Consider the following 21,932-nt stretch of genomic DNA (forward strand, 5'->3'; position numbering starts at 1 on the left):
TTGTCCAAAAAATACTTGAAGGAACAGCATTAGAGGAAATTGCTCAGGCTGCAATCAGTTCCATTCCCCAGCTCCCAGGGAGAGCACAGGCTTGGGGCTGGCAATGAACCTGCTGGGGGCATCCTGGGGGAGCTCTGGGGAGGGATGCTGCTCTGTGGGGTGCTGCTTTAGGGAGGGATGCTGCTTTTTGGGATGCTGCTTTGACTGATGCTGCTCTGGGAGGGGAGACTGGAGGGGACTGATGGGCTTGGGGCTGGGAGGGAGCCCCGGGTGCACAAAAGCACCCCAGACCCCAGGGGCTGGGCTGCAGCACTGGGGTGCAGGGCAGGACTCTGTCCCCAGAGTGATCCATCAGTGCCACCCACGGCTCTCCTGCCTCTTCCCCCTCTTCTCCAAGAAAGCAGAAGGCAGGGAAAGCAGAGGGAGAGGGGAGACCAAAAGAAAAGGCACCTCTGGGGCTGGCACCAGCACCCTCATGTCACCCATGGGCTGTCAGAAACAGGGATTGCTGTGGGTCCAGGCAGAGGAAATTCCTGGCTCTGTGTCACCCACCACCCTGGGGTGCACAGAGGGTCCCTGCTGCCCACAGGGGTCTCAGTGCCCTGGGACCTGGGGGACTCACACCCAGCTGGGGCAGGTGATCCTTCCCTGAGCTCCAAGATGTGGGTGCAGCAGGAAACTCATCCCTGGATCCCCTGGAAGGGGGGACACAGCAGGTGAAATGTGCTGCCAGGGGTCCCAGAGGATTAAGGGGGAGAAACTGCAGGATGAAGGCTCTGAGAACCTGCAGTGGGGTGGAGATGAGCCCTGCTCTGAGCAGGGAGGGCGACCTGATGTCCCAACACCACCCCTTCCCTTCCCTTCCCACCCCTGCAGAACAAAGGGAACCTGGAGGAAATTTGTGATGGAGGCAATTTGGGATGGAGGAATTTGGGATGGAGGCAATTTGGGATGGAGGCAATTTGGGATGGAGGCAATTTGGGATGGAGGAATTTGGGATGGAGGAAATTTGGGATGGAGGAATTTGGGATGGAGAAATTTGGGATGGAGGCAATTTGGGATGGAGGAATTTGGGATGGAGGAAATTTGGGATGGAGGCAATTTGGGATGGAGGAATTTGGGATGGAGGCAATTTGGGATGGAGGCAATTTGGGATGGAGGAATTTGGGATGGAGGAATTTGGGATGGAGGAAATTTGGGATGGAGGCAATTTGGGATGGAGGCAATTTGGGATGGAGGAATTTGGGATGGAGGCAATTTGGGATGGCTCCCCCTGGATCCCAGCCCACCTCAGGACACCACAAGGAACTTTGGGCACTGCAGGAGCTTGTCAGAACCGGTGGCTCTGGAAGCATCCAGGCTTTGCTGGCTGTGGGTGATGGCTCTGGGGATCCAGAGGCAGCCACCCATCCTCCCCTTCCCTGGGGGAGGTGTGAGAGCTGAATCACCCTGGGATGGCTCACTGCAAACACGACACCAGCACTGCCATGGAGTGGATTTACTGCCTCTGAATCGTGGGGTTTTTAGGAATTTTGTGCCTATTTTCCCAGTTTACTATTTTAAGAAGTGTGATTTTCTATTTTTGCAGGGAATGGAGATGGGCTGCAAAGTCCTGCTGAGGCAGGCAGGGTCAGGATCAGTGTGGGGCAGGCACGAAGCTGTGCTCCAGGGCAGGAGCAGCTCCTTCCCCACACCACAACTTTGCTCAGGGCCTCTTGAGAACAACTAAAGGTGTGACCCAGGTGAGCTGAGCCAGCTGGAGGTTCGTTATGGCCCAGAACATCAACTAAGTGGCACCAGCAGGGGGTTGTGGAGGTGACAAACCCTTTGATGTCACCGTATCCCAGCACATCCAGGACAGAACATATCCAAGCTGTTTTTTGCCTGCCTTTTTTCTGAGCAGCTCTTGAAGCCCCCATGGGTCTCTCATCCCTGTGATGCACGAGGCTGCTGCCACAACCCCTCTGAAACCCCCTGGCCTGCAGCTCCTCCGTGCTGGTTTGGCTTTTTCCAGCCTATTTCCTCCTCTGCCAAGAGATTTCACTCCATGACACCATTAAGCCACAGGATGACACCAATTAGGAGCCAGAGAGAGAGACAGAACCTGACTTTAAACATTTTATTAAGGCTTAAATGTCTATCAGCCAGCCAGGAGCTGGGCTGCTCACACGACATAAACCGAGGGTGGGATGGGATGGCTTTTCTACAAGAGTCTGGATGAGCAGGGTGAGATCACTGCCAGCTCCTCCCACCTCAGCCACGGCCTCTCGCTGCCGATTCCAGGATGAGAGACACTCCCAGCAGGGAGGGGAGGGCCAGGTGGGGAAGGGGAGGAGGTCAGAGGGGGGGCTTTGCGTGTGCTGTCACTCACAAGGACTTTTACCTGCTCCACAACCGGCTGGCTGCTGGTCAAACGTGGCGTGAACTCGCAGGGGGGGAAGCTGAGCTGGTCCAAAAGGCACCTGTGCTAAACCTCTGAGCCCCGGGGCAGTGCTGCAGACCAGTCCTGCACAAATACATATTCCTTGATAAAGAAGCTATGGCTTTTGTCATCCTCGGGCTCTAACCCCCCACCCCCCTCTACTCTGTAAGCACAAGACCGAGTCCTCTCTCCACTCTGCGGCTCCCGGGCGGCTCCTGGGCGGCTCCCTGTGGACACGGGGCACAGCAGCAGCTCCTTCTCGTCCTCCCGGGGCTCAGAAGTGAACCCTCCTGACATCGTGAGTGGCTGCTGCCCTCTTGCAGCTCCCGCAGTGGATGGGGGAAGCCGGAGCCCTCTGGCGCTCGGCCAGGCAGGGCCGGCACAGCAGGTGCCCGCAGGGGAGCTGGTACACGGGCTCTGCCTTGAAGTAGCAGGAGAAGGATTTGCCACAGGAAGCACATCCCTGGCTCTGGCTGCTCCTGCCGTGCTCTGCAAATCCAGAATCACAGAATCAGAATCACAGCAGGTTGGAAAATCACAGAATCAGAGCAGGCTGGAAAATCACAGAATCAGAATCAGAGCAGGTTGGAAAAAGCTTCAGAGATTACTGAGTGAACCAAGAGCACTGTGGTCCAGGCTTTCCTGGTGGTTCCAGCCCCTTCCAATGTCTGATCCTGAACCTCCCCTGGAACAGCTTGGACCAAAGGGACAGGAAAAGTGGATGAGGCAGGGAGTGTGAGAAGTCCAGGCTGTGCCCCAGGTGCTGCAGACTCAGGGCACAGCTGTGACTCAGGACTGTGCCACTTCCCTGTCATCACCACAGGGAAAGGGAAAGGTCCAGCTTCCAGGGCAGGGTGTGCTCAGAAAGGGCTGGATCACATCAGCACTGGCATCATCAGGCTTTTAATTGAGGACAGATGACTGTAAAAAAGGGCTTTTCACTTTTACTGAGACTAAATCACTCTCCCTGCAGCTCTTCCACAGCCATTCCCAGGTGGAACAGCTGAGGGGTCACTTTGCATTCCTGTCACACACCAGCCAGCCAGGGCTGCTCAAACAGCAGCATTTCAGAGGGGACAGGAAAAAGCTGAAGAGCTGAATGTCACTGTGAAACAGCAGAAGCTGTTTGGGGAGGGGGAGAGAGGGAAAAGCAGACACAGGCAGGTGGATGGATGGACAGACAGACAGACAGACAGAGCCCTTCCCAGGGTCCCTCTGAAGCCCCTCCTCAGCCATGGGCAGGCAGAGCCTCACCCAGAGGAAGAGAAGCCAGGACATGCGGAGGGACATCTGAAGGCTCAGCGCTTCCCTGCACCCCAAAGGAATCATTTTGGGAATGCAGGCACAGCTGGATGGGTGGCTGGCAGTGGCAGCCTGGATGATGGACACTCAATCCTGATGGGATTCTGGGCACACACAGCTGGCTGGCCTGGGATGCTGCTGCTGCTGTCACCTGCCCCTGCTAAGGGCTGCATGTCACATGGTGTTTCAAAGAATCATGGAATGGTTTGGGTTGGAAGGGATCATAAAGCCCCCATCCCATTCCACCCCCTGCCATGGGCAGGGACACCTCCCACTGTCCCAGGCTGCTCCAAGCCCTGTCCAACCTGGCCTTGGGCACTGCCAGGGATCCAGGGGCAGCCACAGCTGCTCTGGGCACCCTGTGCTGGGCCTGCCCACCCTCACAGGGAACAATTCCTTCCCAATATCCAATTTCACCCTACTCTTTTAGTTTACAAACATTCCCCCTTGTCCAGTCTGTATAAAAAGTGACTCTCCCTCTTTTTTCCAAGGCCCTTTGAAGCACTGGAAGGCTGCAGCATTTGCTGCATTTACAGCTCTCCTGCAGCATCCCCACCCCAGACTCATTCTCCACCCACGTGGCAGCTCCCCAGCTTGCTCCACACAGCTCACAGGCACCACTGAACCTCTCAGCCCAAACTGCAGAGCTCTGAGAACTGAGTCTGAACTGAGCTGGAGCAGGCTGGGCACTGTGTCCATCCCACATCATCCTGGGGCAGCCAAGAACACAGGAAAATCACAGCACTGCTGCCACAGCCTGCTCTGAGCCTGGGCATGGACAACATCCCACACCTTGAGGGGGTCAGCAAGGCCTGACCTGCCTCAGTGGGAGAATAAAGCAGCAAAACTGCTGAGACAGAGGCAAGGATTGTGCAGGGAAGCTTGCTGGGAGACAATGTAATATTTTTATATGGAATATATCATAGTCTGGGGTCTGAGCAACGCTCCCTGTTAACCCAGCCCCAGCTCCCAAAGGTGCTCCAGAGGTGCCTGTTGCTCACCAAGGGCTGTGCCCAGGCTCCAGGAAGTGCTGCAGCCCCCCTCTCCTGGAGCCTGCTGCTGGCTCTTCATCAGCTTGGCTGTGAAGGAGGGCATGGAGCTGAGGGCAGAGGTCAGGGCAGTGTCCAAGCTCTCCGACAGCTTCTGCTCGTGGGAGACCAGGTCTGCAAGGGAAACAGAGAAACCAGGTGTGCAAAGGAACAGAGAAACCAGGTGTGCAAAGGGAAACACAAACACCAGGTGTGCAAGGGAAACAGAGAAACCAGGTGTGCAAGGGAACAGAGAAACCAGGTGTGCAAAGGGAAACACAAACACCAGGTGTGCAAAGGGAACAGAGAAACCAAGTGTGCAAAGGGAAACAGAGAAACCAGGTGTGCAAAGGGAAACAGAGAAACCAAGTGTGCAAAGGGAACACAAACACCAGGTCTGCAAGGGAAACAGAGAAACCAAGTGTGCAAAGGGAACAGAGAAACCAAGTGTGCAAGGGAACAGAGAAACCAGGTGTGCAAAGGGAAACACAAACACCAGGTGTGCAAAGGGAAACAGAGAAACCAGGTGTGCAAAGGGAACAGAGAAACCAGGTGTGCAAAGGGAACAGAGAAACCAGGTCTGCAAGGGAAACAGAGAAACCAAGTGTGCAAGGGAACAGAGAAACCAGGTGTGCAAAGGGAAACAGAGACCAAATCTGCAAAGGGAAACACAAACACCAGGTGTGCAAAGGGAAACAGAGACCAGGTGTGCAAAAAACATCAGGTGTACAAAGGGAACACAGAGACTAAATCTGCAAAGGGAAATGGAGACCAGGTCTGCTAAGGGAAACATAAACACCAGGTGTGCAAAGGGAAATAGAGAAACCAGGTGTGCAAAGGGAAATGGAGACCAGGTGTGCAAAGGGAAACTCAAACATCAGGTGTGTAAAGGGAACACAGAGACCAAATTTGCAGAGGGAAACACACAGACCAGGTCTGCAAAGGGAACACAGAGACCAAATCTGCAAAGGGAAATGGAGACCAGGTCTGCAAAGGGAAACAGAGAGCAAATTTGCAAAGGGAGACAGGGACCAGGTATGCAAAGGGAACACAGAGACCAGGTGTGCAAAGGGAAACAAACACCAGGTCTGGAAAGGGAACAGAGGGACCAAATCTGCAGAGGGAAACACAAGGACCAGGTGTGCAAAGGGAAACACCAGCTCTGCAAAGACAAGGAAAAGATGGAGAAGCAGATGCTGGGAAAAAGAATCTGTGATGCAAACACTGCCTTGCTCTGAACCTTGGAGGATTTTAGGAGCCCTGCCACTTGTTTTGTTGAGAGGTGTCTTTTTCCCACCAAGGGGCTGGGATTTGGGGTGAAGTGCCTTGTCTGCTCTGGGTCCTAGAGGTGGGATGCCCTAAGGATCACTACCATTCATGTGGTGTCCCAGTGCCAACTTATACAGGATTAGAATAATTTAGGTTGGAAAAATCGAGTCCAGCACTGCCAAGGCCACCACTAAATCATGTCCCCAAGTGCCACACCCACGTGGCTTTTAAAAATCTTCAGGGCTGGAGAACCCTTTGCATGAAGGAATTTTCCCTAATGCCACCCTAAACCTCTCCTGGCACACCCTGAAGCCATTTCCTCTTGTTCCCTGGGAACAGAGCCTGACCCCCAGCTGGCTGCACCCTCCTTCCATGGAGCTGCAGAAGCTGCAGGACTGAAAAAGGGCCAAACTCCAAATAACCCAGGGAGTTGTTTTTCCCTGAAATCCCAGGCACTCCCTCAGCTGGCTCCCGAGGATCCCAGCCCAGTGCTCCAGCCTTGCTCCATGCAGCTCACAGAGAACATTGAAGCCATTAATGAAATCTGTGGGACATGTTTTTCCCTCTCTGTCCCAGTTGTGAGCCTCAGGGCCAGGGCTGGACCCTCCCTGCAGGGCTGCCCTGTGCAGCACCGACGGCAGCGCTGATGAAGACGAAGCATTAAGAGAATGTTGTCTGCATCACTAATTCTGTTAAACCCAGCTCCCAGAGGAAGAGCTCACAATTGGTGCTGCACATTTCCTCCACCAATCAAGGCTGATGATCCAGTGAAGCATGGGCTCCATGGGCTGAGCACTGTGCTTTTATTTATGTATGGACACGGCTGCCCCGGGAGCTCCAGGACCCACAGGGCAGCTCCTGTTCCTGTGGGGCTGGGGCACATCCAGCCCACACCTCCACAGCCAAAGTAACCAAAGATTCCTCCTAAAGCAGGGAATGAGCTCTAGGCTGAGGGATCAGAGCAGACATGTGCAGTCTGACTTCTCCCTACTCTTCCTGGTACCACCTGATGTCAATTATTTCCAAGTGAAGAATTTATTTAAAATCAAACAGCCACCTAAGCTTTGTCCTCAAAATGTTTTTGGGCAGATTGAGAGAAGGGTGAAGGCAGTGACAGGTCCCAGCAGCTCTGGGTCACCTTTTGACATGTCACAGACCACACTGGGTTAGAGCAGACCAGGAGACTGGGCTTACCTGCCCAGAGAGCCAGCCATGAAATCCCCCCACACCTGGATTTACCCTTTGTCCCCAGGTGCCACATCCATGGCTTTTAAATCCCTCCAGGGATGGGAACTCCACTGCTGCCCTGGGCAGCTGTGCCAGGGCTGGGCAACCCTTTCTGTGAAAGAATTGTTCCCAATATCCAACCTAACCTTCCCCTGGTGCAATCCTTGTTCCCTCCTGTCCCTGATCCCTGGGAGCAGAGCCCGACCCCCACCTGGCCCCACCCTCCTGTCAGGGAGTTGTTGACAACAACAAGGTCCCACCTGAGCCTCCTTGTCTCCAGATTTGCAGGACATTTGGCATTCCCAGCATCACTGAGAAAAGGATGGATGAAGGGAAAGCAGCCCCTTTTCCCTTCCCCTGCAGCTACAAGTCACATTTCTTGTCCCATTTAGCCTCTACCAGGTTTTCTGCTTTAACCACCCACAAATTCTGTGCAAGTCTCTCCCAGGCTGAGCTGTCCCTCCTCCCTGCAATTCCCTTGCTGTGGTTTGTTCTGTGTCCCATCCCTGCTCTCCTTCCCACCTCCCTCCTCATGATGAGCCAGGACTCCCTGTGCCATCACCCCTGACATTTCTTTTCCTGTTTTTGCAGGACACGATAAATCCGCCTGGATAAAGAAACTTCAAACCAGGACGGTGAGAAAAATATTGTCTCCACATGGAAGGAAGATAAAGGGAATCCAAACTAAAAGGGGAACAGGGTGACCTGAGCAAACAAGGTGAAACACTGAAAAAGGAACATGGGAGGTGGATGAAATGACCCAGCTCCACCAGCCAAACCCAGCCTGGAAACTTTCTAGAGGTGTGATGGGAACTTGCACTGGATTTGTCCTGGTTTGAAACCCCAGCCTGGGGCTGTCCCAACACTCAGGGAACAGAGGTGACCTGGGGAGCCACGATACCTGTGGAACAGTCCATCTGGATCAAGTGGGAGTCACTGTCAGTTTTCATTTTTTTAGCACTGTTCTCTGAGGTAGAAGTGACAAGTAAGTTTGTAGCAGAAAAATAGGGCGGCTGCAGGGAGCCCTGATCCATGCAGTCCATTTTCCTTTTCAGAGAGGACATGGTGATGGAGGAGGGCACCAGGCTCTCCGAGGAGTGAGCCCTCCCCAGCAGGTTGGTGCCAGGGATGCTGTGCTGCAGCAGGAAGTGGTCTATTCTGGCCTTGAGGGTGGGGTGAGGTAGGGGCTGTGAGTGCTGGCTGAAGGCCACGCCTGTGAAGGGATCGCTGGGAACGCGGCCCCAGGACGCCTCGCTCCGGTTGCACTTCTCCAGGGTGCTCTGGTCAATCACCTTCCCAGAGGGCAGGAGCATGGGTAAAGTCATGATCTCCAGAGTGATGGGGTCCAGGAATTCTTCAGGGATGTCTTGGACCACGTCCACCAGCTTGTGCAGGGTCTGCTGCTCGTTGGCACTGAAGGGGACGCAGTCGCTCTCCATCGGCGTCCAGAGCTCTGGCTTGAGGCTGCTGACGTCCTGGGCCAGGAACTGGGAGGCCACCTGGAAGACACCCTCGATGACCTCCTGTGGGCAGGACTTGGCAGGCTGTCCCCACACCTCCAGCCTCTTGATGCTGGGCAGGCCCCCCCCGGCCACGTGGGTGATGCAGATCTTTAGGTGGGACACATTGCTGAGCGAGGCCGGCCCTTTGTTCCAGAGGTCTTGGGACACCGAGCCGGGGTAGGAGAAGACATTTTCCATCTGATGGAAGGGAGGCCTCGGCTTGAAGCCTCTGTGGCCAAAAGTCACTTTGCTCTGATTTTTTAAGACAGCTTTGCCCACCAGGGTGAAGGTGTCCTTGTCCGACACAGGCTGCCCGGCCAGACCTGAGCACTGCCCCTCAGGGCTCTGCCAAGAGGTTTTGTTGCATGAGGTAGAGGTGTAAACTTCCAGGCCAGAGAAGGTCTGGTAGCCCCCAGAGGAGATGTCAATGTTGATCCTGCAGATCTCCACGTTGAAGGGGAAGGAGATGGTGACGTGCACCGGGGGTTTGATGAAGTACTCGCTGCGGAAGCCGCGGTTCCTCCTGGCCAGGTCCTCGGAGATCAGGTTCTCCACCTCGTAGCCATCGGCAGAGATCTGCGTGCCAGACCAAAACTGGGGTCAGGGTGGAGCAAGGAAACACAAGGAAGGCAATTTCACAAGCACTCCCAGAGATTCTCAGGATGACATCAACCAGGAGCCAAGGCTGAGGTTTATGTGCAGCTCAGAGCAGGCAGGACCTTACAGCATCCTTGCTGTAAGGCAGAGCAGAGCCACCACTCCTTCCACTCCCACCCTCCTCCATCCCCTCTTCCTGCACCCTCTGTCACCATGGGCAGGCCTGACTTAACTGCTGGAAGAGTGGAAAATTAGGGATAATCTGTGGTTTTGGCTGGGTCAGTGAGATAAATCAAGGAGGAGAGGCTGGCTGGGAGCAGAGGATGAGCGTGTCTCCTCTTCCAGTCTCCCTTTTCAGGTGGGAGTCTCCTGATTTTCTTTGTGCCTACTTATCCACGTGGAAATGCACTTGGAATCACAGTTACAGGGTCACAGAGGAGCTCTGGATGGTAATCAGCCTCTGGGAGCCACCCCACCCACCCCTGAGGGAGATCCATCAATCCAGGCTGGGTCTGGTTTGGAAGATCCAATCCCACCCTTGCACTGCTCCTGGGCAGCCTGGTTCAATCCATTCCCTTTCCTGGAAGCCCCAGGCCCTGAGAAATCTGCAGCTCTTGCTGAATGGACAAATAAAAATGAAGAAAATCTATTTGTTCCACCTGTTTAATATGGTCTTGATCATGACAATCACACCCAAACTCTGTGGCATGGCTGGGTCTCCCCACAAAAAATTCCAGCAGCACAGTATTTACAAAGCCAAGGCTGTCTTGGATTTTGGGGTGAGTTGGTGTGCAAACTTACAACTAAAAACCAGATTTGAATGAAAACTGAGCTTCTTAAAGAGATTCTGATGTGGTGAGTGAAACCAGAAATACCTGGAAAGTAACTTCACTGAGTTATCATTTCACAATTTCACATTCATTGATAAATTCACATTATCAAGGGCTGTGAGTTCCAATGGGCAGAGGGAAAGCTGGAATATTGCAGGGAAAAAGGGATCTCAAGTCAAAGAACTTACACCTGGAAGCACATCATGCTGCCTGGTTATGAGATCCTGCAAAATTAGGGCTTTTCCCTCCAGTATTCAGTGTGTGCCACATCAGAGCAGTGATGCTGATTATCCCAGAGGAGCAGTGAACCAGCTCCCCCCCAGGATAATTCCACTGAATCCCTCCATCCCTCCCACTCCCCCAAACCCCCTCCTCACTGTTTTACCTTGTTGCAGTGAATTCTTGGCTTGAACTGTGGGAGACAGACGTTTATTACCATCTTGGCAGCTGGACAGAGGTCACTTGCTGAGCATCAGAGTCAGCTTGGGAAAAAAAAAAATGAAAATAAAGGAAGTGAATATCCATGAGCAATGAAAGGATCTCGTATTTTGGGTGAGTTACAGGCTTGGGATTTCCTAAAATGCAGCTCAGATCTGAGTCCAGGGGGTGAAACCAATATAAACCCAAATGAATGTAGTGGAGAGATGAGATTGAGAGAAAAAAAATCCCATTAATATTAATTAGTGAACCTGGGGAGAAAAAGCAAAAAGAAAATGGCTATTTTAACTAAAAGCACCTATGAACAGACCAGCAATTAGATCTGAAGGTTTATCAAAGATGCAGGAGTTCTGTAGGTGTAGAAAAGCACCAGCACAGCACAGAGGCTGTCACAGTGAGTCAAGATTAACCACAAATATTAATAATTGGTGTTAAATAACTCCAAGGCAGCAGAGGGCACGGAATAGCTCTGAGGGAGATGTCAACACCAAATCCTTCTGCCAGCATTCATTAAAGAAACTCAACTGAACACACCTTCTTTCCCATTGAAAAAAAGAGTGACTGGAATTGGCTGTTTCAGATCTCTTTTAAGAATGAAATTATCTGTGAGGTGAGAGCTTTAACCTCATGTTAACCCCAGCTTTAAAATGTCACTGCCCTGGGCAACCTTGCAAATCAGGGACTCGCTGCCTCCTTCAAGAACAAGCAGCTCTTTAATGGTTTTCCACTGATCTGTTGGTTCAGCCCAAATGAAATTGGCCTTCTGGGGGCATGTTGGAAAGGCAGAGTTAATGAGCTCCCTGTGCTGCATCTGCAAGGAGAAAGGTGGAATTCAAAGCAAAAATCCCCAAAAAACCCAACCCAACATGGAACTGACACCTGCAGAGGGCAGAGCTTGGTTACAGTGCCTTGAAAATGAAGCAGGTGTGAACCTTACAAGAGGAACAGGCAGGTGGGCAGCACTTCTATCCCAAAATTTGGTCTGGCAGCCATCAGGAGCAATTCCTGCTCTTCAAGGAGCAGGACAAGCACACACCAACTCTCCTCCAACATTACCTTCCTGGCTTTCTGAGAGGCTGAACTGGGCTGCCAGTGGGGAACTGTTTAAACTGGTCTGACTTTTGGAACTCACATCATGTAGGAGACTGATAGTTCAACTACAGGCTGTGCCTCAAAACTGCTCTTTTTGCCTCATTTTGAACCAAAACTGGAAAATTCACTTGGCCCTCAGCACTGGTGTTATGAAGAGTGGCAAAAAAAACTCTCCCTGCTCCCTTCTTTGGGAAAACTCAGGATTCTCCCCCTGTTCTATCTCTCCTCTCTCTGCTGGGCTGAAGACTTCTCCTGCAACATGAGGAGCTCTGTACAGGTATTTTATAGGATTTGTTCCTGTTTGTGACCCTGAGAGACTTAACTCAGGTTAATTTTTCCAGTCTCAATACTTCAGTAAGAAAATGGATTATTCTGCATTTCCAAGTCACTGCACTCCCTTCTTTTCTGCTGAAAGACTCTGCTACAAATCTCATGGCTAAAGTTGAGTCAATGGGTTGCTTTCACCCATGGCTGGGGTTTTTTTCTCTCTCTCTTCAGTGTGTGCCTTCCTTAAAGTGAACAAAGATCTTTCAAAGCAGTGAAACACAGACCTGAAAAAAATCCTCAGTGGTTTTGAACAAGGAATTTTAAACCAGACTGTCTGGAGTTTGTCACCACAACTCTTCCTGGTGTCCTGTGTGGGACTATGGAGCTGCTGCATGGTGGACACCAAATAAAGTCCTTGGAGCATGAAATGAATGTCCTGAGGTCACAGCATCCCAAGCCTCAGTCCCACTCAGTATCCAATTCCATCCTAAAGGAGAAACCCGGGCTGTGCCCTCAGCCCCAGCTCCATGGGGATGGAAGCATGAGGAAACAGCTCTGTGTGTGCTCCTGGCACCCAGCTCAGCCTCATGACTAAATACCCTGGGTTCCTGTCTCACAGAGGCACCAAACCCAACCTCTCTCGTTTAGGGCGGAGAAAGAAGCAACCACAGAGAAAAATGAATCATCAGGAGCTTTTATTTGTGGTGGAAGCATTTGAGGATCCAGGTACAAAAGGAGAGCACGGGAAGTACAGATGTCACCAGAGCAGAAACGACCACACAGAGCTCAACTGAGCCACCACCCAGAGACCATTTCATCCAGTACCCAGGCATGGAGATGCACTGGAGAGGCTCTTTTCCCCACTAGGCAGCCCTGGTGAGCAGTGCTGGGCAGAACACTTTGTAGTGGAGGTAGCTGAGCTTCTCGGAGCGCGTGCGCTTGAGCAGAGGGAACCACTCCCAGAAGGGAAGCTCCACCACCGCGTAGCCCAGCAGCCGCAGCTGCCGACGCTTCAGGCAGTGCAGCCCCAGCAGCCGCCTGGAGCCGTAGCAGAAGTGGTTCCTGTTGGACACCTGCAGTGCCAGCCTCACTTCCCCAGGCTGCCACAGCCCTGGTTTAGGCTCAGCCTGTGATGTGGCACCTGTAGAAAGAGCTCCACCCAAGCACGGTGTGCCTGTTGTGTCCCCTCTCTCCTGGCTGGGGATCCTGGCTTCATTCCCCACTTCCGTGGGACTCTGGTTATGAGCTCTCCCCTGTATGAGCTGAGACATTAAATCATCTGTCAGATTAACTCCCATGTCTCTCAGCTTCTTGGCTGCCACTGGATCCTTGAAGTTGAAAGGGATGGGGTGTCCATCCGTGGCCAAACGCACCTCCAGGTCGCTGGACCTGGTGTGGGGCAGGATCATGTGGTTCTTCACATACTCAGGGCCTCCCAACATGCTCTCCAAGAGGGATGTGGCTTCCACAATTTCAGGCCTGACGTAGATTTCCTTCTCTGCAAAGCTGGAGACCATCTCAGTGAACTCCTGACAAAGCTGAGGTGTGAGGTGGCTGCCTTGGTAGGTGGGGCACTCGATTTCAACGCTCTTACCAAGGGTGAACAGGTCCTTGTTGAGCTCATATTTGCTACCTCTGGTTTTCTGGACAAACTCCTCCCTCAAAGCAAAGTCTATCAGCTCCTCTGGGAAGCGTTTGACAAAAGCCAGGCCAAGCAGAGCAGTAAGGAGATGCTCTGGAAACTTGCTAAACTCGTGGAGTTTTGCATGCAATTGCTTTATCAGGCTGGAGTAAAACTCCTCCTCGTTGGGAGGTTCATAGTCCAGGCACCCAAACGACCACAGGAATTTGGCAGCATCCTTGCTCCGGCAGTAAGACACCTTGGAAGGCAACGAGGTGGCCACAGCAGCCAGAACATCCTCATCAAAGAAGTGCAGGGATGAGTAGGTGAGAGTGATGTGCATGATGCCCTGGATGTTTGTTGCAGGAATCCGAGCAGGAATCACCCTGCCGAGCTCCCTCATCAGGGGCAGGTGGTCCATGCGGGTGTAGCGCAGCATCTTGAGCACGTTCACCAAGGCGTAGGTGCTCATGTCCTCCATCTGCAGGGACACCCTGTCTGCAATCCTCCTCATGACGTGCTCAGAAATCCCACTGAGGGACTTGAAGAGCCCCAAGCAGATGGCACCCAGCTCCTCCAAGGTGAAGGCGTCCAAGTGCTTCAGGATGGTGCTCTCCACCTTCTGCGCCAAATCCACGGGCGACCTCCGGCCTTCGCCGACGATGTAAAGGAGCTGCACAAACTGGGGCAAGGTGAGGTCCTTCCAGTGCAGGTTGGCATAGCTGAACAGAATGCCCAGGTAGGAGGGCACGCTGCGGTCCAGGCAGCGCCAGCAATCCGCCACCAGCAGCAGCTGCTCCAGGCCCATGTCCCACGCCCGCCGGCAGAACTCGGCCTCGCACGCGTTGAGCAGGGGGTGGGAGGCTGGCACGGCCAAGGGGACACAAGCTTTTAAAATCTGGATGAGATCTGGGGTGCTGAACAGCCTGATGGCCGTGACAGCTCGGTGACACAGGGCACTGAACCTGGCATCAGACCCCAGCGCCGTGCGGCGCTCCGCTGGCAAACGGCTCAGCTGGAGGAAATAATCCCTGAGAACCCCTGGGCTGCCCTCACAGCCAGCCACACTCTGTAAAATCCAGTCCCCTTCCTCTGCAGAGAGGGGCTGTGCTGGCTCAGTGCTGTCACAGGCGAGAGCTCTGTACTCAGGCCTGCCCTTCTGGAACGTGCGGGGGTCCTCCTTGGAGTCGTGCAATTCCCGGTTCTCCTTCTCTGCTTCCTCCTTGTACAGGATGGTCTGCCTCAGGAGTGTGCCGGACTTGGGCTTGGGCAGGGCACTCCTGACAGGTGACAAAGCTTGGGAAGAGGCAGTGGGGAATGTCTGTGGAGCCTGTGCAGGGCCAGGGCTGGTGAACGTGTCACCGAGTGCCTGGCTGCTGTCCCTATCCCCGTGCTGCTGGGAGCCAGCCCTGCCTTTGGCATAGGCAGCTGGATTGTACAGCACTCTGTAGTCCTGTGGCTTCAGCAGCTGGATTGTAGCCCCTGCTTGAGTCCCAGTCTTGGCTGCTCCAGGTTTATCTCTCTTTTCCTTCTTGCTTTTGCTGCTCCCACGCTTGGCTGTGGTGGAAATCGCTGTCACCCTGCTCAGCCTGGGCAATCTTCGGCACATTAGCACTGTAGCCATGGATCTCAACTTAGTGGGGCTCAGAACTGCTTCCAGGTACTGAAAAAAGGGCAGACGGAGAGTCAGTGGCCTCCACTGAAATAGGAGGCTCCTTGAGCCAGGTCTCACAAGCTCTTGGAGATCTACTTCACACCCAAGATAGCTCAGCTACCTTAGAAGGCATAAAATCAGCAGGATGGCTTCTGTGGCATTGTTGGAAACAAAAAGGTTTTAATAAAAGGCAAAATAACAAAACTCTTTACTGAGAAAAACCAATCCAGGTGCAAGAGGCCCTCGTGCCCCTGGTAAACACCTCACAAAAGCCATTAGTTTCCTTGTTCTCTTCTTTTTCTAGTAAATTGCCCAGGCTAGACTTTTTGGCTTCTGTCCCATTGGCTATCCTAAAGTTTGAGGTGAAGTCCCCCAGGTCCTGTAAGATGCCTTTTCCACCTAATTGAGGAGAGACACTTCTGGGCTTTTTTCCTTTTCAAGGAGACAAAAGATAGTTTTGTCACTCCATCAACACAGGGCACAATCCTACACTCCACCTCACAGGCAGCACCGTTTAATCAATCCTTTAGCTACCCAAAGGGAGCTGGCACTGGTGCCTCCCCTGGTCAGGGCAGTTGGGTCCCTCAAAGCCACCATGCAATGTCCCCTCATGCAAAGGCAGCTCAGGGTGAGCACCCAGGTGAGCTGGGCTTGGAGTAGAAGGCAGCCAGGCATGACCTGTTACTCAGCAGACACAAGAAACCTGGCACAGACTAGGAGAGTTAAGAAAAAAAAAATAATTTTTTTTTTCATTTTTAAGAGAGCCAAGCTGCTTTTTCTTCATTCTGAACAGTGAAAATGTGTTTTTGCAGAAGAGCTGCAGCTTCAAGAGGCTTTGTGTGTTCAGACAGAGCATTCTGCTGCTTTGGTCATCATGGTCTGAATCACTGACCACCACCTAAGCTGACCAAACATCCAGGGTGCCACGCTGCCCTTTGCACCTGGAGACAGGATGTGGAGCAAAGCCTCCACAGAAGCAGAGCAGAGAGTGAAAACTGGCCCAGAACCTGCAGGTGGAGGTTGGAGGAATGAAGAAATGTGGGGGAAGAGCAGGGGAGAAATAACACAAATCATTACATGATGCTACATGCCAGGAGCAGAGCTTTAAGCTTCAGATTTGAGAGCATTTCCCAGAGTTTTAGGGTAGAGGAGACTTAAAAATGGCTGATGCCTTCCTAACTCCTGCCTGAAGCAGCTACAGCTCGGAGGGTGAGGATGAGAAATCCGTGGGAGTCCAGCTGGGTGCTGCCAGCCTGCACTGAGCCCTGTTTACCACCCTTCAGATGCTGATAAAAATAAAATAAAATAAAGCACCAAGTGTCAGATTTTTCCCTCAAATCCTTATCCCAGCCAAATATCCATCACACAGGTGTTATCCAGTTCCTAAAAACCCCTCAGACCCACATGGAGCTGGGCAATCAGGAAAGGCAAAGCCTGGCAGAGATGTTGCCACTGCAAAACATTTTGTGCTCCCCACACACAAATGGAGATGAATCCTCAGGGACTGCCCTGGGAGCTCTGCTTGTATCCACAGCTTCCTGACCAGGGATGGAGCAAGATGTGGCATCAGTGCAGGCAAACTCAGTTTTGCAGCAGTAAAAAGGGCACTTTGGGGCACAAGAGGTGGGTTTGGGCTGTATGAGCAGCACAGTGCAGTTCTGGCTGAGCAGAAATTGGATTTTTTTTTTTGGTGTGTAAGGATCCCCACATCCCCCACGATCCAGGGACACCTTCCACCACCCCAGGTTGCTCCAAGCCCTGTTCAACCAGGGATGGAACATCCACTGCTTCTCTGTGCCACTGAAGCAGAAGAGGACATCTTGCATCCTCTGCTCCATGGGCAGAGCTTGGAGGCAGCAAACACCTGCCAAGAGGGAGGAGAAGCTGCTGGAGCAGAAACCACCTCAGCAGAGAGGTGAAAAAACCAACTGGGCTGGAGACCAAGAGGCTCTGGGGGAAGGAAAGGCAAACTGAAATGTGGATTTGTGGGGAGAGCCATGCAAGGAGGAGGCTACAAGAGAGGCCAAGGTGGTTTTAGGATGATCTGTAAATATTGTGAGCTGCTCAACAACCCACTGGGCACCTTATCTGTATCTCCAAACACCCTGAGGCAGCCCCAGGAGCAGATCAGGCTCTGTCCCACAGACCCCAGGCTGTTCCAAGGCTGTGACTGTCCCATCCCAGCATGAGGAGTCAAATCCTGCCAGGCAGGAGAGACTCTGCCCCTTCCTGCCTGTCTGAGGGGCAGGGAATGGAAAAGCCTCCTCAGAAGCTGGACAGAAAAACACAAACCAAGAGCTGGATTTCAAAACTCTCCTGCTCAGCTCAAGGAATGTCTGATAAAATGATCCTTCCTGGCTCTCCTGGCTGTGGGGTCCAGTCTGAATTGGCCTCAGGTGACAGATGCTGGAGACAGGGGACAAAGCTCAGACTGCACCTGGGGGAAGGAGAAATCCCTTCCAACATCTCCTCCAGCACCTCACACAGCTTGGAGCTTTAGAAGGGCTGGATCAAGCTCCCAAAATCATCTTGAACAAGAGGAGGTTGATCCAGGCGAGCCTTTCCCAGAGATTTCCTTGTCTGACTCAACTTTTGAGTGTCTTTTTCCATTTTTCTGCTAACAAAACCCAGGTTATTGATATAAACCAATTCCTCCCTGCTGGGAAAGGTGATCTCCCCAGGAAATCCAGCCCTGCTGCTCCCAGAGCCCCTCCCAGCAACAAGAGCCCCAATTCAAAGTCAGGGAATCAAAGGCCTGGGGAAGGCTCTGAATGTGCTGCTAAGAATATCCTCCAGGGACTGACTGTGGAGCTGTGACACATTTGGGAATCCAGGCAGTGCAGAGGCTGCTTCTCCCCTCCTTTGCTCCAAATCCAGCCAAAAAGAAAAGACCACACACAGCTGAGCAAGGCTGGCATGGGACAAGACAGTTCCAAGCACCCTCAAGGGCAACAGGGCTGCTCCAAGTGGTTTTTCCATGATTTTTCCTACCCCTGGGAAAATCTTTGTGACCTTTCCAGTTTCCAGCCCATTTCTCCTCCAGCTCCCCCACCTTCCCTGATTTTGCCTCTTTTCACCTTGAGCAATCCTTCCCTTCCCTTCCCTTCCCTTCCCTTCCCTTCCCTTCCCTTCCCTTCCCTTCCCTTCCCTTCCCTTCCCTTCCCTTCCCTTCCCTTCCCTTCCCTTCCCTTCCCTTCCCTTCCCGAAACCTTCCCGAAACCTTCCCTTCCCGAAACCTTCCCTTCCCGAAACCTTCCCTTCCCTCCCCCTCCCCCTCCTTCTTTCCTTTCCTCTCCTTCCTTCCTTCCTTCCCTCCCCTTCCTATTTTTTATAGGTTGTTAATTTTTTTTTTTGTGAGAGTGTAGTTGGTTTTGGATTTTTTGTAGCTTTGACTTTAAAATTTTAGTGGTTGGTTTTGAGTCTCCCTAGGTCTTTGTTGTTATAGGCTTTAGGATCAACTATGGTTTTTGGTTGTTTTTTATATTTGGTTTTGTTTTGGGTTCAGGGTCATTGCATGAGTGATTTTTTGTTTGATTTGGGTAAAGGTTTGTTGTTGTTCAGGGTTTTAGTGGAAAGTGTTTTTTATGGGTGATTAGGTTTACAGTTTGGTTGTATTTAGGAATGTGTATTCCTTCCTTTCCTTCCTCCTCCCACCTCCCATCCCAACACATCCCAACAACTCCTCCCCAGCTCTGGGCAGGTCTCTGCAGAATTTTCCCTTCCAGCAGCCCCAAGGAGCCCAGGGAATTTTGGAGCTGGGCCCAGCAGGCTGGGAATGCCCCTGGAGGAGCTGCTCAGGCATGGAAATGGCCCTGTTGAAGTGTCACAGCTGGAAAAAAACATTCCCAGGCGAATGCCACCCAGCCCAGGGGCTCAGCCCTGTGGAAGAGGAGGTTGGTGCATCCCAAAAATGCTGTCAGGGCTTCTGGAACACTCTGAGGGGTTTTTGGGAATCCCTCACCCTGTGCTGCCAGCAAAGGGCAGAGGGAGCTCCTTGGGATGTTTGAGGAGTGAACAGGGGATGAATGCTGGGGATAACACAGCTCCTTTTGGCCAAGAGCCTGAGTGAACTCCTGGGCTGGGCTGGAGAGGGCAGCAACACAAAAGGGATTTGATTTCCCCAACAGGTTGTGATGTCAAGGCACAAAATTGTCATTTTTTGGGTTGTTTGTGCTTTTTTCTTCTCTTTTGAAATCACAGAATGGTTTGGGTGGGAAGGGATTTAAAGATGATTTCATTCTACCCCCTGCCATGGGCAGGGACACCTCCCACTGTCCCATCCAATCTGGCCTTGGACACTTCCAGGGATCCAGGGGCAGCCACAGCTGCTCTGGGCACCCTGTGCCAGGGCTCCCCACCCTCACAGGGAACAATTCCTGCCCAATATCCTAATCAAATCTCCCCTTTTTCAATCTGAAGCCATTCCCTGTGTCCTGTCCCTCCATCCCTTGTCCCCAGTCCCTCTCCAGCTCTCCTGGAGCCCCTTTAGGCCCTGGAAGTGGCTCTGATGTCCCCCTGGAGCCCTTTCCTCCCCAGGTGAGCACCCCCAGCTCTCCCAGCCTGGCCCCAGAGCAGAGGGGCTCCAGCCCTGGAGCATTTCCATGCAATCCCCTTCTCCCAGGGCAGGGCTGGGAGCTCCAATGCTGCTGCTCACCCCTATGGCTGCAGCTACAGACACATTACACACAAACACAAACACACACACACACACAGATATATGCACATATCACAGAATTATGAGGTTGGAAGAGACCTCTAAGGCCATGGAGTCCAACCTGTGCCCTCACACCCCAACCAGACCATAGCACCAAGAGCCATGGCCAGTCTTTTTTAAACACATCCAGAGATGGTGATTCCACCACCTCCCTGGGAAGAGCATTCCAGTACTGTATGATTCTTTTGGTGAAAAATTTCTTCCTGATATCCAACCTGTCCCTTCCCTGCTGTAGCTGGAGACTGTGTCCTCTGGTTCTGTCAGTGCTGCCCGGTGGGAGAGACCGACCCCACCTGTCTGCAGCCTCCCTCAGGAAGGTGTAGAGAGCAATAAGGGCACCTCTGAGCCTCCTCTTCTCCAGGCTTAACAGCCCCAGCTCCTTCAAACGTTCCTCTAAAACAAATGCCTACAGCACCCGGTATTCCCAGGCGGTCTCCCATCCAAGTACTGACCGGGCCCGACCCTGCTCAGCTTCCGAGATCAGACGAGATCGGGCGTTCTCAGGGCGGTATGGCCATAGGCAATACACCTATTTAAATATACACCTACAGGTATATGGGGCGATGCAGCCCAGGGCAGGGCGCGGGCGGCCCCGCCGGCTGAGGGGGTGGCTCGGGGAGAAGGGAAGGGGCCGAGGAACCGGGATGGGAAAGGACCAGGCACGGGCAGGGGCCGGGACTCACCGGGGCCGCTCCGGCGCCGCCGCCACCTCCTCCTGCTGCCCCTTTCGCCTCCTCCCGCCGCTTCCGGTCGCGCGGAGGTGACGCCACTTCCGGCTCCCGGCGCGCGACCGGCGGGTGGCGCCAGCGGCGCGCGGTGCGGCCCCTTCGTGACCACGCGACGCAAAAATATCACGTGATATCTCCGAGTCACGTGGAGCACTGTGGGCGCCGCCATGACAGGCCCGGGGTCCCGGAGGTGCCCCTGAGGCGCCGTGGCCGCCCCGAGCCCCCGAGCCCTGGGACCGGCCCGAGAAGCTGTGGCTGCCCCTGGAGCCCTGGCAGTGCCCAAGGCCAGGCTGGACCGGGCTTGGAGCAGCCTGGGACAGGGGAAGGTGTCCCTGCCATGGCCGCGGGTGGGACTCGATTGTCTTTGAGGGCCCTTCCCACCCAGAGCGTTCCGTGGCTTGTGGCAGTCACATTTTCTGGAAAAGTCCCTTCGCCCAGGATTTTTCTCCTGGGCAGCTGAGAAGCCTCAGAGAAAAGGAAAACAATTCTTATCTCATTTGCTTCTCCTGTGCTGTGCTCATGTGGAATGTGTTTGGAGATTGTTCACCCACAGGTGATTGTTCCATTGCATTCTGCTGGGAGTTGTTTTCACTCTTTGGCCAGTCAGGGCCAAGCTGTGTCAGGACTCTGGAGAGAGTCAGGAGTTTTCATTATTATCTTTTTAGCATTCTGTCAGTATCCTTTCTGTATTCTTTAGTATAGTTTAGTATAGCATTCTTTAATATAATATAGTATCATGAAATAATAAATTAGCCTTCTGAGAACATGGAGTCAGATTCATCATTCCTGCCTTCGTCTGGGGGCAACACAAATGCAATAGTGGCTCTGTGAGGCTGTGGTTACAAAACACAGAAACCTGCTGGGTACCTGCACCCCCAGGGATGTCCTTTCTGTGTCCCCAGTGTGAAAAATGTGTATTTTATGATTGGCTTTTAGCAAATACGAAAATGAATATTATATGTGTTAGAAAGTTATGCTGTGTTAATTCTCTTAAGTAGTGTGTTAAATATAGTTTTAGGTTACAACATAATGTTAAAAAAGAAACTATGCTATGTGAGATTACTTTTTTAAAGAGAGTAATGAGGTACTTGCACTGAGATAGCAGCCACAGGACACCGAAATCTTTCAGAGAAAGGGAATTAATTGCTCCATTTTCAGGAGAAACGAACTTCTTCCTGCCTCACTCAGCCCTGAAGAGCTGTCAGGATTCAGAGGAAGAAGCTGACACTACCCAGACAGAA

The 21,932-nt window shown here is 52.7% G+C and overlaps 2 protein-coding genes and 1 non-coding gene across 3 annotated transcripts; all 3 read right to left on the reverse strand.

Moving 5' to 3' along the window:
* Positions 1 to 2,105: 2,105 nt before the first annotated feature.
* On the reverse strand, positions 2,106 to 20,755 carry UBOX5 (U-box domain containing 5). Its single transcript, XM_059845456.1, has 5 exons — positions 20,647 to 20,755; positions 10,563 to 10,659; positions 8,150 to 9,326; positions 4,726 to 4,887; positions 2,106 to 2,911 (listed from the first exon to the last, which is right to left on the reverse strand). Exons 2-5 carry the CDS (start codon positions 10,614 to 10,616, stop codon positions 2,697 to 2,699), a joined length of 1,608 nt encoding a protein of 535 aa, XP_059701439.1. The 5' UTR covers positions 10,617 to 10,659; positions 20,647 to 20,755; the 3' UTR covers positions 2,106 to 2,696.
* On the reverse strand, positions 12,653 to 20,725 carry FASTKD5 (FAST kinase domains 5). The gene is made up of 2 exons (XM_059845455.1): positions 20,647 to 20,725; positions 12,653 to 15,258 (listed from the first exon to the last, which is right to left on the reverse strand). The coding sequence occupies exon 2, from the start codon at positions 15,217 to 15,219 to the stop codon at positions 12,838 to 12,840; it is 2,382 nt and encodes a 793-aa protein (XP_059701438.1). The 5' UTR covers positions 15,220 to 15,258; positions 20,647 to 20,725; the 3' UTR covers positions 12,653 to 12,837.
* On the reverse strand, positions 20,367 to 20,485 carry LOC132327017 (5S ribosomal RNA). Its single transcript, XR_009486416.1, has one exon. It is a non-coding gene; the product is annotated as a 5S ribosomal RNA (ribosomal RNA).
* Positions 20,756 to 21,932: the final 1,177 nt, after the last annotated feature.

This window comes from Haemorhous mexicanus, chromosome 4 (assembly GCF_027477595.1).
Source record: "Haemorhous mexicanus isolate bHaeMex1 chromosome 4, bHaeMex1.pri, whole genome shotgun sequence".
Taxonomy (NCBI): Eukaryota; Metazoa; Chordata; class Aves; order Passeriformes; family Fringillidae; genus Haemorhous; species Haemorhous mexicanus.

Excerpts from the sequence above, each read along its gene's own strand:
- UBOX5 (XM_059845456.1), bottom strand. The coding sequence starts at position 10,616 with ATGGTAATAAACGTCTGTCTCCCACAGTTCAAGCCAAGAATTCACTGC. Across the intron at positions 4,888-8,149 it reads CCAGATGGACTGTTCCACAG|ACCTGGTCTCCCACGAGCAG; the intron begins GTATCGTGGCTC and ends TTTCCCTTGCAG. Across the intron at positions 2,912-4,725 it reads GAGCCTGGGCACAGCCCTTG|AGCACGGCAGGAGCAGCCAG; the intron begins GTGAGCAACAGG and ends CTGGATTTGCAG.
- FASTKD5 (XM_059845455.1), bottom strand. The coding sequence starts at position 15,219 with ATGGCTACAGTGCTAATGTGCCGAAGATTGCCCAGGCTGAGCAGGGTG.